At 43.3% G+C, this 19,334-nt stretch overlaps 1 protein-coding gene across 2 annotated transcripts in view; it reads left to right on the forward strand.

Annotated features, from left to right (window-relative positions):
• The window catches only part of SPATA17 (spermatogenesis associated 17), a 190,903-nt gene that overhangs the window by 135,521 nt on the left and 36,048 nt on the right, over nt 1-19,334 (forward strand). For both annotated transcript variants that reach the window (XM_066595077.1, XM_066595078.1), the window contains one exon: nt 7,181-7,329. In XM_066595077.1, the coding sequence (XP_066451174.1) occupies nt 7,181-7,329 (149 nt within the window). The remainder of the gene's footprint in view (nt 1-7,180; nt 7,330-19,334) is intronic.

A 19,334-nucleotide genomic window follows, 5' to 3' on the forward strand; every position in this document is an offset into this window, starting at 1 on the left:
AAAGCATCGTTAACCCCTTCCACAAATGGATGTAAGTTTGCATCCTGTGAATGGCGCGGGCTCAGCTTGTGACTGACAGGCGGCCTTTTGCTGCAACAGTGGAAACACCCATCCTCGCTGTTAACCTCTTACCTGCTGCAAACAATGTTGATCAGCCCTCAACTATTTAACCATGGAGGGTCAATGGGTTGCCATGGCAATCAGGCGACAGACAATGGTGTGCGGGTCTATCATGTTCTGTGGTCGCTATGGATAGCGGTAATGCATTGTAGTACTGCCGTATTGCAATGTATTATCCTAGCAATCACAGGTTCAAAGATTCACGTCTCCTACAGGGACATTAAAGGGTAAAAAAAATAAAATAGTAAAAAGAAAACAGTTGTAAATAAAATATGGAACACACTTTTTATCCTGCACGGCAAACGCTATTGTTCAAAAAATGCAAAAAAAGTGATCAAAAAAGCCATATATACCCCACAATGGTACCAATAAAAACTACAGCTCATCATACAAGATACGAGCCTCACACAGAGCGCCATCTGCGACTTGGAATGCAAAAAAGAGATGTACAGTTAGTCAAAGACCGCGCCCCAGAAGGTAATGATGGACTCGCCTGGTGTGCAGCCGTGATCAGGCCGCCGCGCCGCCGGTCCGAGAAAACCAAAGACAAGAATCCCGCGCTCCGGAGTGTGTGGACAGAGGGGGAGAAGGAGTATAAAAGGTTAATTAAACTTACTTGGTTGAGGAGTTTGTGAACGTCAGCGACCCTCCTCACTAATCCACAAGTCATAATAATAATAATCTGTATAGCGCCAACTTATTCCGCGGCGCGTATCCATGAGGAGGGTCGGCGCTCCTCATTGTTTATTCCACGCACACTAGAGGACAATTGGTCTCCCCAAAAATGGCTTAATTATGCAAAAGGGAAAAGCCTAAAAAACCCTGTAATTTCAGTATTGTTGTGAACGTGCCGACCCGCAGAGAGAAGCGATCCCTACAGTTATGGGGTAAGAGTAACGCTGTAGACAGGAGAACAGAAACAAAGACAGAACTCATGTGGCCTTCTCAAAAGCTGTGCCACACATTGTATGTACCGATAAAAACTGCAGCTCACCACGCAAAAAACCTACCGCCCTCATACGGCCGAGGGGATGGGAAACCCAAAAGGTTATGGCTTTAAAAAAGGGGAGATAAGAATCCCCCATAAATAGGCACTAAGGGGTTGAAGGGTTTGACTCAACCAGACACCCAGACCCTGTCCAGATGTTCAGGTAGATGGTTTCATTTAGGGGGGACTACCTGTCTGAGACCCCCGCTATAAGCCACTGCAAAGACCTCTGATAGGTTCTCACTCTTGGCCATCGATTGAATGGGGCGATTGTAATACTTCATTTTCCCTGTAGTGATGGCTGATCACTGGGGCTTTCATGAGCCGCGTTCTCATGTTGAGTCAATCCCTTTAATTGGGGTCCTAGTATGACCATTCCCAGACAACCCCTTTAAGTCAAATCACTTAGAGCCACAGTGGATCCACGATTGCTGCTTGACCCACAGGGGCAACATGAGAGGGGAACATGCAAACCCTTACTGGCCTAGTCCAGCGGGAACTTTTACTATTAACCTGACTGCTTCGCCATCGTGTGGCGGTATTATTTGGCCCTGAATGGCAGTTTTATATTGATATGTGCCGGCGGTGTTGTATTGGAAGTACCTGGCGGTGTTATGTAGGGGCTATATTGATAGTAAATGGAGGCATTGTATGGTGGCATTCTTTGGGCACTGATTGGCAGGGCTGTGTTGCCATAGTATGGAGGTCTTATTTCACATTGTATAGCAGTATTATATGTAGAATCATTAATGACTTCAGGAGGGTCGGTGACTCGGGGATTATTGCCATCACTAGATTGGAGTCAGGAAGAAATTTTTATTTCAAATGGAGAAAAATTGGCCTCTACCTCATTGGGGTTTTTTGCCTTCCTCTGGATCCATATTGGAGGTCATAGGCTGAACTGGGTGGACGGGGGGCTTTCTTTGGTCTTACATACTATGATACTACGTTACATTTAGGTAAAAAGGTGCCTGTGTATCTAGTTTCTGTATATGGGAATGGGGATCTACTGTATTTGTTGCGCTGCCTGCATTTTCTATTAAGCCAGCCCTTCTTAAAGGGATTGTAGCAGAATTTAAAGTTATCCCCTGTCAACAGGATGGTTGCGGCCGTCGCTCCCTGCATTGATGTCAGCATGAAACCATGAAGCCAGTTTCACATGAGCAATTCGCAATATCGCCACGAGAAAATCGCAGCCATGTTCCCGTGATTTTTAAGTGTCAGAGATGCTTTTTCTGGAGAATAATCTCACATCGCGTCGCTGCTACCTGCGATAAAATTGTGCAATTTTTTAGCACAAAAGTCAATAGGATTTTCTGATCTCAAAAAAGAATTGAACGAAAATCGCAAGCGATAAACAAAGAGGCTCCATAGAGAAACATGGGAGATACAAAAATTGCGCATCACAGAAAGATAGAGCGTGCTGCGTTTTTTTTTTCTCGCAACATAGTATCAGCAAAAACATCGCTAATATGAAGGAAACCATTGAAAAGCGTGAGCTTCACAAACGGGAGTTTTCTTGCGCTATTGCAACGCCGGAAAAGTGCACGATTTTTTCGCCCGTGTGAAACCAGCCTTATCCTGTGGATAGAGGAGAACTGGAAGCCCCTTAACCCTTCCCTGCTGGGGCCCTTTAGTTTGTTTCATTGTTTTCTCCTCACTTTCACAACTTCATGTGTTTTCATATTTCCGCTGACACGTCTGTATGAGGGCTTGTCTATTGCGGGACGAGTTATACTTTTCATTCGCACCATTTCATGTACCGTATAACGTATTGGAAAACTTTAAAAAGTTTTAAGTGGGGTAAAATGGAAAAATAATGCAATTCCACAATTTGAGGACTTTGTTTCAACAGCGTTTGTCGTGCAGTAAAATCCGGTTATCGCGATCCTGCAGCTTCATACGAGGCGGGCAAAGCCACATTTATAGAGACGCACAACTGAAACACCTTTTTACAAAAAGTTGCTTCCGGTCGCCATCTTTTGTCCCATGACCTGACGTCCGTAGGGCCGTGTGACGGCGCACTTGCAGGAAAACCTGGTTTTTTTAGTACATTTATCATTATTTAAAGACAATTAAATCGTTGAACATTCAAATGTCCACAATCAAGGAAATGGAAAGTCCTGAGTTACAGTTACAGAGTCAATCCTCAGAAACATAAGATGAAAGATACATGAAGGATCAGAAGCGGCCGAGCTCACCTTCAGCCTGCAGGTTGTACTGGTTCCCTTCTGGGGTACATGTGACATTATGATCACTTTTTATATCATGTTTTTCTTGGGGATGAGGTGATTCTGGCGTTTTTTTTTACTGATTGTGTTCACCGTGCGGGGTTAATACAATGATATCTTTTCCAGATGCGGCTATAACAATTCTTAATTTATTTATTTACTTTTTATTCTTGGGAGGCGCTGGCTGGGAAAATTACGTTTTCAGATTTGTAATAATTTTAATTTTTTATAATAGTTAAAAAATTGTATTTGCTTCTTTTAGTCCCCATGGAGGGCTGGAACTTCTCATAGTATACTGCAATGCTCTAGTATTGCATTATACTGTATCCTAACAAGCATCCTATTGTGACGTTCCACAGGCACTTCTTAAAAGGCAATTATCCATGGCAGCCCTGAGACCTTCAGAAGACTCCAGGCTGCCATGACACCCAGTCAGCACCCTGCGATCTCATCATGGGTGGGTCGTTCAGGACAATCCCGATTGGGATATTTAAATGCTGTCGTCAGAACTGATAGTGACATTGAAATGGTTAACATCCACAATCAGAATTATGTCTGATAGTGGCTGTTGCGGGCAGCTGGATGGAGCCAACTCCGTACAATGACAACCAACATGGGTAAAGGGGAAACAGGAGTTGTTTCTCTGGTGTTACAAGGTTGTTGGCTGCAGATTCCCGCAGGATTCCCCTGTGAAATGTATGGACTCTCGCTGGGTTTTCTGAGGCCTCCGGACGTGGTACAGCAGAGAGAAGAAGAGTAAGACGTGAGCACAACAACGAGACCGGCAGCCCAAGGCTACGCCTCAGATAATCACTACTGACGCCGGGGAAAAGACCATAGACTCTGACTAGCTGAGCCAGGACACTGAACCTTTCACACCTGCGGTCACACCAGCTCACTCCTCTGCTTTACGCATTCTGACTTGAGAGTAGGCTGGCTAACAACTTAAATAAAGGACTTTTCCGGGTTTGAAGCACCATCCATTAGCCATGTGGTCTGTACCCATCGGGCCGCTGGCATCCTCTCTCCATGTTGGGAGGGATTGGGTCAGATGGCTCCTACCCGCCCAATTATGCTATACCCATGTCGCCTACTGACCAGCCTTCACTTGTATGGCGCATGTTGAGAAGGAGTTAAAGGCACCCCTGTATCCTATTTAGTGTATATATGGGCTGACTAGGTAGGGCCAATATATAGGATACCTCCATGTGTTGTGGGACCCAACAGAAGCCCAATGCCATGGCAACACTATACAGGTCACATCAATGCGCTACACCACTGGATTGTCTATAGACTCCTACTGCGCTGGTACAAGATTGCTGCGTTCATCGGCAAACTCCATAAGTATATAAATGCAAAATAGAAATAAGGGGGTGGAGCAAAACCGGTAGAAGATAAATGGCCCGAAATGGAGAGAAGGGCCATGATGGTTCGAAGTGTGCCAAAGAATCTGGAGGTGCTGCCGACCAGAGAAGGCACCACCTGGGCGGGCATGAGTGTATGGAGGAGTGTAAGAACCAAAAACTGGTGGCTCGGAGCAGCGCTCCAAAAATTAATTATTTGAATAACTGAGAATCAACTGGGTGAAGTTTCTCCTTGAGTTGATATAGCAGACAACCAGCATAAGAAAACGCATTTCGGGGCAAAAACCCCTTGATTAGTTCAGCTGGAAACCCGGGCAGGTGGTGCTCCCAACATAAGCATGTGGCCTCTTCACGTGTCTGATGGCTACAAGCCTTGGACCGCAGCTTCCCACAAGCATAACCATAAATCCTGTATACATCGGCGGCCGCCACCGACGGAACCAGTCACATCTCAGATTACATTTTACAAGACAGAAGTTCAGATGAAGAAATTCTCCATCAAGGATCCTCGGATGTAACAACCTTCCTGCCCATCTGTGGAAAGTACGGAAAGTGCTCAGCGCTACTTATTTGCCATTTGTGTTATTTACGGTCTATAACTTTTATGGTAACGGGTTCCTATTATTGGTTTCTATTAATGTAAAACATAAGTGAGCAGAAATGAGGCGTGAACCGTTCCTTCTTCTTCATCTTCACTTCTAGTCCAGCTGTGACTGCTTACTGAGGAGCTATTAGAAGAGAGAGCAGTCATAGAAGTTCTCTGTAGCTCAGGGATTCCAGAGGGAATATAATCAGGGGCGTCTCAGAAATCACTGGGCCCCATAGAGGAACTTAGAATGGGCCCCCTGACCCCTGAAGGAGGAAAGAAGATCTATCTATCTATCTATCTCATATCTATCTATCTATCTATCTATCTCATGTCTATCTATCTATCTCCTATCTATCTATCTCATATCTATCTATCTCATATCTATCTATCTATCTCATATTTATCTATCTTTATATCTATCTATCTCTATCTATCTCCTATCTATCTATCTATCTATCTATCTATCTATCTCATATCTATCTATCTATCTATCTATCTATCTATCTATCTATCTCATATCTATCTCCTATCTATCTATCTCCTATCTATCTATCTATCTATCTCCTCTCTATCTATCTCCTATCTATCTATCTATCTATCTATCTCCTCTCTATCTATCTCCTATCTATCTCATATCTATCTATCTCCTATCTATCTATCTATCTATCTCCTATCTATCTATCTATCTATCTATCTATCTATCTATCTATCTATCTATCTATCTATCTATCTCATATCTATCTATCTTCTATCTATCTATCTCATATCTATCTATCTCCTATCTATCTATCTATCTATCTATCTATCTATCTATCTATCTATCTATCTATCTATCTATCTATCTCCTATCTATCTATCTCATATCTATGTATCTCATATCTATCTATCTCCTGTCTATCTATCTATCTATATATCTCATATCTATCTATCTATCTATCTATCTATCTATCTATCTATCTATCTATCTATCTATCTATGTATCTATCTCATATCTATCTATCTCCTATCTATCTATCTATCTATGTATCTATCTCATATCTATCTATCTCCTATCTATCTATCTATCTATCTATCTATCTATCTATCTATCTATCTCATATCTATCTATCTATCTATCTATCTCATATCTATTTATCTATCTATCTATATATTTCATATCTATCTATCTCCTATCTAACTATATATCTCATATCTATCTATCTATCTATCTCTCTATCTCATATCTATCTATCTATTCATCTATCTATCTCTCTATCTCATATCTATCTATCTCTCTATCTCATATCTATTTATCTATCTATATATTTCATATCTATCTATCTCCTATCTATCTATCTATCTATCTATCTATCTATCTATCTACCTATCTATCTCCTATCTATCTCCTATCTCTCTCCTCTCTCTCTCTCCTATATATCTATCTATCTTGTTGTTCGGTGGGGGTCCGCCACTCTACACCAATCAGCTGGTCCCCAGGCCCACAGTCAGTACGGACAGCGCTGCAAACAGATAGCACTGTGAACATTGCAGTATCCTGCGTTGGTACTACAGGCTCAGACATTACTGAACTCAGTGTGAGCCGTGCATGCTATACCGAATCGGGCTACTGCAGTCAGGACAGCGCTATCTGCTTCCAGAGTTGTCTGCACTGACAGTGAGCCTAGCGATCAGCCGATCCATGGGGATCCCGAGCAGCGGTCCCCCATGGTCAACTGTTGATGAGGAATGCTAAGGACGCATCATCAATAGTAAAAGTCCTGGACAACCCCTTTAAGGAATCGGCCAGGACTTGGGGTATAGACAGGTTTGTCACTTTTATATGGGTGTTTACGTCTAAAATCTACTATGTTAGTAATGGAAATGTCCTATTGATCCTGCTTTCCTGTAGGGTCCATTCCGTGACCCAGCTGAAGTATTTCAACAACGGTACAAGCCCTTGGAGCCAACCCTCAGAGTAGCAACGCCATTCACTTCCCTGGAAGAGGCCCGAGAAGAGCTGCAGAGACAAGAGTGGAGGAAGGGCTTCCAGGAAGAGAGGTAAGCAAAGGAGTTCCTATGTCCATTTTACTATAAAGAGATAATCTGTCTGCAGGCAATACTTGTTAGGCAGCTACATGGTTAATGCAGCTGCCTGGGAACTGAGGGGCGGGATACTAGAGGATGGGGATTGGGTGACCGGAGTAGTGATTGGGTTAGGGAGGAGCTAGAGAGGGAGAAGTCTCGGGTAGGGAAATTTTGGAACATTCTGGAGCCAGTTAAAGAAAGTAGACACCTGCCCAGCAGTTCAGGGGAAGGGAGGGGTTAGTAGTTGAACTATTGTGTTATATGGGTTCGGAAGTTGTCACAGCTGAGTTATGCCGAAAGTGGCTTCCCATGCCAGCTTTGGTTTTTGGAGAACGGCGGTCCTTCAAGCCTGGTTTGGTCCTAAATTGGCTTGACTATTTAAAGTTATTTTGGGGATAAAAGAATGTTAAATTTAATAAAGCTTTGGCCTACCCCAAGTGTTAAAATGCCAGCCTTTTGAGTCATAGTCTTTATTTAGTTAAGAGCGAGCCGTATTTCTATATGGTTAGAGTACCTCCTCTGGTGCTTACAGTACTTATCCTGTACTGCTCCTGAGTTACATCCTGTATTATACCCAAGAGCTGCACTCACTATTATGCTGGTGTAGTCACTGTGTACATACATTACTTATCCTGTACTGATCCTGAGTTACATCCTGTATTATACTCCAGAGCTGCACTCACTATTCTGCTGGTGGAGTCACTGTGTACATACATTACTTATCCTGTACTGATCCTGAGTTACATCCTGTATTATACTCCAGAGCTGCACTCACTATTCTGCTGGTGGAGTCACTGTGTGCATACATTACTTATCCTGTACTGATCCTGAGTTACATCCTGTATTATACCCCAGAGCTGCACTCACTATTCTGCTGGTGGAGTCACTGTGTACATACATTACTTATCCTGTACTGCTCCTGAGTTACATCCTGTATTATACTCCAGAGCTGCACTCACTATTCTGCTGGTGGAGTCACTGTGTACATACATTACTTATCCTGTACTGATCCTGAGTTACATCCTGTATTATACTCCAGAGCTGCACTCACTATTATGCTGGTGTAGTCACTGTGTACATACATTACTTATCCTGTACTGCTCCTGAGTTACATCCTTTATTATACCCCAGAGCTGCACTCACTATTCTGCTGGTGGAGTCACTGTGTACATATAATACTTATCCTGTACTGCTCCTGAGTTACATCCTATATTATACTCCAGAGCTGCACTCACTATTCTGCTGGTGGAGTCACTGTTTACATACATTACTTATCTTGTACTGATCCTGAGTTACATCCTGTATTATACCCTAGAGCTGCACTCACTATTCTGCTGGTAGAGTCACTGTGTACATACATTACTTATCCTGTAATGCTCCTGAGTTACATCCTGTATTATACCCCAGAGCTGCACTCACTATTCTGCTGCTGGAGTCACTGTGTACATACATTACTTATCCTGTACTGCTCCTGAGTTACATCCTGTATTATACTGCAGAGCTGCACTCACTATTCTGCTGGTGGAGTCACTGTGTACATACATTACTTATCTTGTACTGATCCTGAGTTACATCCTGTATTATACTCCAGAGCTGCACTCACTATTCTGCTGGTGGAGTCACTGTGTACGTACATTACTTATCCTGTACTGATCCTGAGTTACATCCTGTATTATACACCAGAGCTGCACTCACTCTTCTGCTGGTGGAGTCACTGTGTACATATAATACTTATCCTGTACTGCTCCTGAGTTACATCCTGTATTATACCCCAGAGCTGCACTCACTATTCTGCTGGTGGAGTCACTGTGTACATACATTACTTATCCTGTACTGATCCTGAGTTACATCCTGTATTATACTCCAGAGCTGCACTCACTATTCTGCTGGTGGAGTCACTGTTTACATACATTACTTATCCTGTACTGCTCCTGAGTTACATCCTGTATTATACTCCAGAGCTGCACTCACTATTCTGCTGGTGGAGTCACTGTGTACATACATTACTTATCCTGTACTGATCCTGAGTTACATCCTGTATTATACTCCAGAGCTGCACTCACTATTCTGCTGATGGAGTCACTGTGTACATACATTACTTATCCTGTACTGCTCCTGAGTTACATCCTGTATTATACTGCAGAGCTGCACTCACTATTCTGCTGGTGGAGTCACTGTGTACATACATTACTTATCCTGTACTGACCCTGAGTTACATCCTGTATTATACCCCAGAGCTGCACTCACTATTCTGCTGGTGGAGTCACTGTGTACATACATTACTTATCCTGTACTGACCCTGAGTTACATCCTGTATTATACTCCAGAGCTGCGCTCACTATTCTGCTGGTGGAGTCACTGTGTACATACATTACTTATCCTGTATTATACTCCAGAGCTGCACTCACTCTTCTCCCGGTGGAGTCTCTGTGAGCATATCCCGTGGGTCACCATATAATGGTCTTGATGTTCTCTGTACAGAGTAGAATATGTATCGCTTCCCTTCTGGTATCTCATACCTCATGATCCCCATGTAGCCCTTGTGCATTGATATCCTGAGTGCGCACCTCGCACCTGAAGCTCTGCCCCCTAGTAGGTCACGGAGGAAGGCGCGCCGCCTTTAATGTTTGAGTTTTCCAATTACCAACATGGCACGGAGCATTTACTAATCAAAAGCGTCGTCTTAAGTTCTGTCAGTAAATGAGCTCACCCCATTAATACAGAAGACTGTATCGCAGGCCGTAGAGTGAGAGATAGTCAACGAGCAAATCAGACTTTACAAATGAGCGCCCTGGGGCCCGCGCAGAGATGATTACCCGCTTTTGATCCACAATTCCTCTGTCTTTTGCAGCTAATTTCCACGGGATATTTACAAAGCGGCGCCTTCATTTTTCTAATGATGCTATGTTTTTTTAATAACACTGGGGAGGAAGATATTAAGACTTGGTATAATTAACAAGTTCCGACTTCTGAGGTTCTTGACTTTCTCTTTTATTTATAATAGGAGGTCATTAGAGTTTCATCTATCGAGCGCCAACCAGCGGATCTCACTCCCTTACATAGTAACAGATTGCGCTTCCGGTTACATTGTGACAAATGGAATATTTGGCTCCTGACAAGTATTAAAACGTCTCGTGTTTCACTGCTGGCAATGCTCATTCAGGCCTCCTGGCTTTGGGCACATTGGGTCCTAAGAAAGCAAAGCGCCAGGGAGATTGTAGCACATTAGCTCACTCTATCGTAAAGGGGTTGTAACAGAGAACAGCTTTATCACCTGTCCATGGGATAAGTAATAAAGGTCTGATCAGTGGGTCTGAGACCTCCACCAGTCACCAGAATGGCGATGCCATGTCCCCCTCTTCTGTCACTGTGGGATCTCTGCACCCACCCACAATGATATTGGACTGATTGGGGCAGTATTCGAGCACTCACGTCTGCAGCTCCATTCACTTCATTGGGGCTGACAGAAATAGTCACTTACCTCCAGCAATCCCATTGAAGATGAATGGTGCAGTGCCGCACACACTCGACCACCACTGTATTCAATCTCCTTCTCACTGCGGGAGTGTAGTAAGCCCGCAGTGAGGAAGAGGTGGGATACAGGAGCCAGTTCTTGGGATTGGGGTGGATCCCCCTGATCTACTGTAAATTTGTAGCATGCTGTATAAACATTTGATCATTTTTAACCCTTTCAAATCTAATTTTGGATTCAGGGATTCCTAAAAGGCTTTCTCTTTTTGCTGTTATACAACGGCGCCATCTGCTGGCTAAAACCAGTGTGTGTGCACCAAAGAGGAGTGGCTAGCCATAGACGGTAAGAATACCCTGTCGGACGTCTTCTGACATTGGAGCTGTACAAGCTTCAAACAGAATGTAGGAAGATGTCAGACAGCGGATTGGAAAGGGTTAAGTTTTGTCTGAAAATCCATTTTAAGATTGGAAGGATGAAAGAGTTAAAATTGCAGTTGGGCGCACAAAGAAGTAAGAAATGTAATATTGATAGATGTGACTTAGAGCCTTTTGATTGTAAATTAAATAAACAGGTGGTGACCGAGTATCTGATGGTTACAATGTGACTGTATGTAGTTACGGTGACAGCGGTCTACAGCGCGGGTCCCTGATGAGCCAATGTAATTGGTGAAACGCCTAATAACTGGACTACACGTGAATGTCATAGGTCACCATATGAAGTGTATTATAGTCATATGTGAATATTGTTCTTGCCTTAAGACAAGGCCATCCTGAGATGTTGGGAATATTTTGGACAGTGGTTAACCCTACTCTGCACAATTTCACCTCTTATGGTATATTGAAAAGGACCATTGGTAGGATTTCTTTATTTCAAGTCCTCTTTGCTTTTTTTTGTCCCTCAATCTAGGGTTTATTAGGGATATGTAGAGTGAGGTTTCAGCATGGGGTCACTCCTTTCAGGGCGGGTATGCCATGAGCCTCGTGTGGCGCAGAGTGTAAGCTCTCGCCTACGACTTGAAGGTTGCAACTTCAATCCCTGCATGGTTCAGGTACCGGCTCAAGGTTGATTCAGCCTTCCATCCTTCCGAGGTCGGTAAAATGAGAACCCAGCTTGGTGGCGGGTAATAAGTAATAATTACCTGAAGCGCTGCGGAATAAGTTGGCGCTATACAAATACCAAGATGTATTATCAGGGGACACAATAGGGCACTATAGGATGCTTTTTAGAGCCCTTCCCTTTCTACATAAAGCTTTTTCTATGTTTTCTCTGGCCTCTCCTTTCTGGATATCTTTTAAATTATTTAATAAAAGTTATGTTTTACCCGGATGATGTACAAGGGGGTGCTGATAAGTATTGAGCCTTACCCAGAATAAATTGAGCTAGGAAGCTGAAACGGACACACTATTCTGCATATCCCCCAGGATGCACTTGTGACGTCTCTCCTGCAGCTTTTTAAGACCCTGCAAATAGAATTCTTCCGACTGCCGGTCAAACCACTCATTTGCAGCATTAGTTGCCTCTAGAACACTCCCAAACCATTGTACCTATAGGTGGTTTTAGAGATTACGGAACAGATGGTGGTCAGACAGAGCCGGGGCCGGCGAATGCGGTGGATGCGGCATCAGTTAAGATGCTAAAGAGGTCATTTTTTCAATACTGGCCCCTGCAATGTGTGACAGGGCATTGTCCTGCAACAGGGTGACACCTTTGGAGAGCTCTCCTTGACGTTTTTCCTTAATATTTTGCCTCAGCTTTGTCCATAACAAACAGTAATAAGTTGCTTCTGCACTGACCTTTGTACACGGAACTTCCTTGGCCTGGGGGAACCACTATGCCTCCATTCCTTAGACTGTTCCTTTGTCTCTGGAACATAACAGTAGATCCATGTCTCATCACCAATTACCAGTCTGTCCAGGAAATCCAGAAAAATGTCTCCACACATCCCTTCTGTTCGGAATCCACTTGGCTGGAAGCCATCTCATTCCCGAGTTGTTGTGGATAACGGCACCAACTCTCTGATCTCCCCAGTTATGTATGTAGAGGACAGGCAGCACGTAGGATCTTCAATCAATCAACCAGTAGGATCAGGAGTAAAACATCCATCCTTCCTTTATTGCATAACATGTAGCATAATCACAGCGACGTTTCGGCCAACTAAACTGTGGCCTTCATCCAGCTTAAAAAACTCCCCAGTTATGTAGCCATACTTCTGTCTGATACTCGGCGGTCCTCCACGATCACGTCACGGATGGCCTCACATTTGCAGGCAAGGAGAGGCAGACCGGCCTCCACTGGGTTTATCACTGTCAACACCGAAATGGCCAGTTTTAAAATTTACAACCCAACGTTTAGCTGTTGCCGATGAAGGGCCGCCGACACCCAAAGCTTGTGACATTCATCATGGATCTGCTTCGCACCTTAGAGAAACAAGAACTTGATTCTGGTCCTCTGCTCCTCCACACTAAACGTCTTTGGAGATGCCGCCATGTTCACTTTGAATCGAAATAAAAAAGATAAGTTAAGGTAGTCCGCTACCTGCATGGTGAGAGGACGCATCTAAATGCATCCTTAGTCAGTAAGAATATGGCCGTTTTCTGTGATTGAAATAAAAAAGATGAGTTAAAGTCCTGGGTGGTTGATTTTTGCATCATTGAATGCAGACAAATAGACAAGTATATGCTGCAATATACGGCTTCCTAGCTCACTTTTTTCTGGGTAAGGCTCAATACTTTTCAGCACCCCCTTGTGTAGCAGTAGCGTCTGTGATTCACAAAACTGCAATGATGATCACAATACTAGATTTTTAGACCCACCACTGTAGTATTCCATGTATGCAAAAAAACCAAGGAAGGTGAATTGTTTCATTAACATGTCCAAATCTTTGCACAATGTCAGCAAATGACTATATCTTAAAATTAAAAAAACACTGAAAGACATAATTATGTAACTTTGGCAACTTCTGTAAACTTCTAGTGACCAAGCTGGAGGAAAATCATTGTTAGGATTTAGAGATGAGCGAGCGTACTCGCTAAGGCAAATTACTCGAGCGAGTATCGCCATTTTCGAGTACATCCCTGCTTGCCTGAAAAGATTCGGGGACCAGTGAGGGAGAGCGGGGCGGAATGGGGGGAGATCTCTCTCCCTCTCTCTCCCCCCCCCCTTCACCCCTGCTCACTCCCGCAACTCACCGCTCTCCCCCGCCGGCCCCCGAATCTTTTCGGGTGAGCAGGCATGTACTCGAAAATGGCGATACTCGCTCGAATAACTTGCCTTAAAAAGTACGCTCGCTCATCTCTATTAAGATTGGAAGGATGGAAGAGTTAAAATTGCAGTAGGGCGCACACAAGAATAGATTGTGCACTTAATAGACAGGGGTAGACTGGGTATCTTGTTACCAATATTCTTCGTCCCACCATTGTAAAGATGGTATGAAGTAACAACAAAGGTGAATCGTTTCATTGACACTTCTAAACGTTGCAGTGTGGCGGCGGATGACCGCGTCTATTTACTGCAGCGCTGTAAACACGCTTTACGTGCATGCTGATTGATGCCTTTGGATTCCTTTTGTGTATGTTAATAATCAGATATGACATAAGTACATATTGTATTCCCATCGCCACGCAGTGCAATTTAGCTGGTAATATCTGGAATGTTTTAAGGCAGATTTCTCCATCGCCTGCCATGGCTTTTCAGCCACAGAATCCCAAGAGAGAGCAAATTTTCTTTCATGTCGGAGCATAAGAAAAATGTACTATTAAAATGCAATTCAGAAGTGATAAAAATTGTAAGTGCGGCAGCCGGCTCACAGCACCTCTTCTGTATACTCAGGGACATTGGGGCCACATTAATTTTTTCACTGATGTCCATCCCATGTGCAAATTAGCCTTGCAAGTAGTATAATCTGTCTTGTATGAGTGCTGCCGATCCCAGGAGGATATACATGCTTCTGCTCTGTTGTATAATTTAAAGCTAAATTAACGAGATTTAATTGCAGGATTTGTTCGCCTTTCATCAGACGTTCCTTAAGACAATGTCTGCAGTTTGAAGAGTCTTTTATTTTTATTTTTTGATTGTTATTGCCAAATGGCATCAACTGTTTGAGATCATTTTCAACAGCAACAACATAGATTGTTATGTTTTCCTTTATTAGAATCCCTTTAAGTCAACTTCTGGAAATTGTTTGATTTCTCTTTTTAACAATCGTTCCTAAAAAGGGAAGAAGTCATCAGAAAATGACCTCTTGTATAAAATATTTTTTTAAAGAATTTTGGCGGATTTTTTTTATTTTCAATATCAGAAGCTATATTTTAAAAATCCCCAAAACCATCCAGTCCTCACACTGACCGTGAAGCCTAATAATAGTCGGACCCTTCCTGATCTGTAGAGGAAACTTCTCAGCCGTCATCACATTATCATCCCAGGCAGCATTACACTGAGAGGTGACACCTATATAGAGATAACAGAGAATCCATCATTCACAATAGGTGATGTCACAGCTCACCTCCTCCCCTCCCTGCACACTGACCCTAATAATAGTCTGACGGTCCCTGTTCCAACTTCTCAGCCATCATCTCATTATCATCAAAGGCAGGATTATATGACTACATCAAATAATTAGCAGGGGAGGAGTTGAGCCAAGAGCATGCACACTCGGGGCTGCTGTCACTGAATGAGCAGATGCCAGAGAAGGGCATTTGCTGAGGAAGAGTGCAGGACATGTGACATGGCCACCAGTAGAGGCAACCTGGCAGCTGCAAACTGTAAAAGAGGTCATTGGGTCCACTCCTATCCGTTGTGTCTATGGCTCATGAGGGTGCTGTAAAACATATCTATAAGTACTTTTAACTGTAGCTCAGGCAAGATTGCCGCCCCTCATATACAGAAAATAAAATAAATCCTCAATCAGAAAATAAAAATAGATTAGAAGAAAGAAAATGTTTCAATATCTGGTTTTAATAAAGGAAAAAAAATATAGGTGATATATTCCCTTGAAAGTAAGTAATCAGTCAACTTTCTGACAACCCTTTTTTAAAAAAAAAAAATCTTTGCCAAGAGGACCCAACAGAGAACAGAATTTATTCAGAGAACAGCAGGTGGTCTGTTCTCTGAATACAGCTCCCGGCAGCTCACAGGCTACTAATTGGTACTAATAGGCAATAGTATCAAGTAGTAGTTTATGCAAAATGATTGCTCAAAAGCCATCTTTTGAGCAATCATCTTTGAGTGTACATGCACCATAAGAAGCAAAACAAGACAGATAATAATAGGAAGGAAGCATACAACAAGCTGCAAACAACAAAAAGCAAGGACAGGACTACAAATAACCACAGGAGCAAAAATATCAAGAAACAAATGTAGACTAGCGATAAACAACAAATACTGGATTGAAATTCACTTATCTTACTCTATAACCAGCAACACATTGCAGAATCCAGAAACAGCAGAGGTAATTGTTGAATCACTCGCCATAATCTTTGAAAATTCATGGAAAACAGGAGAAATCCCAGAAGATTGGAAAAGGGCAAATGTTGTCCCTATCTTCAAAAATGGGAAAAAGGTGGATCCAGGAAACTACAGGCCTGTGAGCCTGACTTCTATACCGGGAAAGATCTTTGAACAAATTATTAAACAGCATGTATGCAAGTACTTGGATGAGAAGGGAGTAATTAACCAGAGCCAGCATGGGTTTGTAACAAACAAGTCATGCCAGACTAATCTAATTTCCTTCTATGACAGTATCACCGACTGGGTTGCTCAGGGAAATTCAGTAGATATAGTATATCTTGACTTTAGTAAAGCATTTGATAAAGCATCTCATACCATACTTATTGAAAAAATAACTATTATGGGATTGACAAGGCAACTGTGTGGTGGATTCACAAATGGCTGAGTCATCGTACTGTCACACTCGCTGCCAACAAGTGGCATCTGTCTTTCTGAAATTAAAGGCGCATTTACAGTGGAAATTTACAGTGTAAATGTGCCTTAACATCCGGGAACTGTTAACACCATAGATGCCGGAAAGCAAATAGTTAATGGAAAAGAGAAAGAGAAAAATAAAGTAAATGGATACTATCCCTATGACACTCTAAAATGTGAACGTCCCTACCTAAATAGTGAATGGATTGTCCTGATAAGAACGCACTCACGCTGGATCCTGGGGTACTCTCTCACCCCGACACCCGGCAATAAAGATAAAACAATCCTAAAGAATACACTTCACAAATAACAAAAACCCCGAACTTATCAGTAAATGGCAGGCAGAAACTCTGACTCCAAACTCTAGAGGAACCACTACACAGCTCTGATCTCCCTTGTATCCAGAAGGAAACTGAGTAGGACAATTGAACAGCACAGAGCCAAATGTGAAGAGCGTCCTTAATTACCCCAATGTACGTTCCAACAGCACCACCAGAGAACACAATGCAAAAAAACCCTAAACACCAACATAGTGACTTACACAGACACAACACGTACTCAAAGAGGGGTCATATAAGGCTGCACATCCAATTGGAAGAATGTGTCAAGTGGGATACCACAAGGCTCTGTCCTGGGCCCAGTGTTGGTCAACATTGTTATAAATGATCTGCTTGGCAAAACCAAATGTTTATCGAATATAAAATACAAAGAAAACACAATTACCACAGGGAAAAAAAACAGATTGCATCATTATTACTTCTATTTATCGCGCGGTTAGGCTAAGGGTTTTTATCAAGACTGTTCTTGGCGTGCCCCAAACATCCCATGCATAGAGACATTAAAGAAGGTATACATTGTATGCAGCAACACCACAGTATACAGATGACCACTACCCCACACATTGGCATGCCCTTCTGCCCATTGCATCCACACCCTTCTATGCCTTAGCTGCTCTGTTTCCTTAGCTGGTGGGAAACCAAAAAGTGGGAATGCAAAGACTACGGCAGTTATTCCGCATGCTATGAAGCATATAGTTTTCATTATTCCTCTGGGGGTGCAGCTACTTTCTTGCAATGTGAGGCGTGTATCCAATTTGGCTTTCCTTCCAGCTTCACTAAAGTGCTGGTGGGGAGGAGGACTTGGTAAGGGCCGTCAAATCTGGGTTCCAGCACTCTACTCACGTGCCTCTGGGTAACGACTCAATCTCCAGGCTGCAGGTCATGGGTACCTTCAAAAGAATTAGGATCTGGAATAGAAGACTTGGTCGTGTGTTACTTTCAGATGTTTGCTTAAAGGGGTTGTCCCGCGCCGAAACGGTTTTTTTTTTTTTTCAACCCCCCCCCCCCCGTTCGGCGCGAGACAACACCGATGCAGGGACTTAAAAAAAAAAACCGCTCAGCGCTTACCTTAATCCCCGCGCTCCGGTGACTTCTATACTTACCGGCTGAAGATGGCCACCGGGATCCTCTTCCTCCGTGGACCGCAGCTCTTCTGTGCGGTCCATTGCCGATTCCAGCCTCCTGATTGGCTGGAATCGGCACGTGACGGGGCGGGGCTACACGGAGCTACACGGAGCCCCATTGAAGAAAGCAGAAGACCCGGACTGCGCAAGCGCGTCTAATTTGGCCATTCGACCATTTTAGACGGCGAAAATTAGACGGCAACCATGGAGACGAGGACGCCAGCAGCGGAGCAGGTAAGTGAAAAACTTTTTATAACTTCTGTATGGCTCATAATTAATGCACAATGTACATTACAAAGTGCATTATTATGGCCATACAGAAGTGTATAGACCCACTTGCTGCCGCGGGACAACCCCTTTAAGGACTGTACATACTCAGTCAGTGTCCCAAACTGTGCCTGCAGTCGTTGAGGAAAGTACAGGCCCAGTCTTGGCACACGGACAAACAAATTAGGTATGTACCTAACTGAGAAAAGGGCTAATGGAAGGCACTCAGTCCAAGGTTTGCCCTTTTCCTCCATTTCCTTTTGTATTTTTAATTTCAGGGTACCGTTCATCCTTTCTACTTTCCCACTACTCTGTGGATGGTAGGGTGTGTGAAAGGCCCGGGATATACCCAGGACAGACATGATGGGTTGTATTATTTCACCAGTGAAGTGTGTACCTATGTCTGACTCAATCACTTCTGGTACCCCGTACCTGCAGATTACCTCATTCAAGAGCTTCTTTGCGGTTTCCTACGAGGTTGCCTTGGTAACCGGGTAGGCCTCAACCCAACCTGAAAAGACATCAACAACAACAAGCACATATTCATACTTCCCAACAGGTGAAATAATGTTGGTGAAATATACTTGGTTTCAGGTATACCATCATAGGGGGTACATTCAATTTCCCTATGTCTCTCTTGGAGGTGGCCAACAATTTGACAGGAACAGCAGAAAGCTGGGTTTCTTCAGCAGCTGTCAACACATGAGCCGGATATACCAAGAAAGCAGTTAGTTTGCAAAATTCTTCTGAGCTGGCACCTGAGGTCTCAACCTGTACTGATCCATCTGGTGAGAATTTGATGGATGCGGATAAGGCTTGTAAGATGTCAGTGCCAAGAACAGAGATGGGAATGTCATC

The sequence above is a fragment of the Eleutherodactylus coqui genome, chromosome 3, assembly GCF_035609145.1.
Source record: "Eleutherodactylus coqui strain aEleCoq1 chromosome 3, aEleCoq1.hap1, whole genome shotgun sequence".
NCBI lineage: Eukaryota > Metazoa > Chordata > Amphibia > Anura > Eleutherodactylidae > Eleutherodactylus > Eleutherodactylus coqui.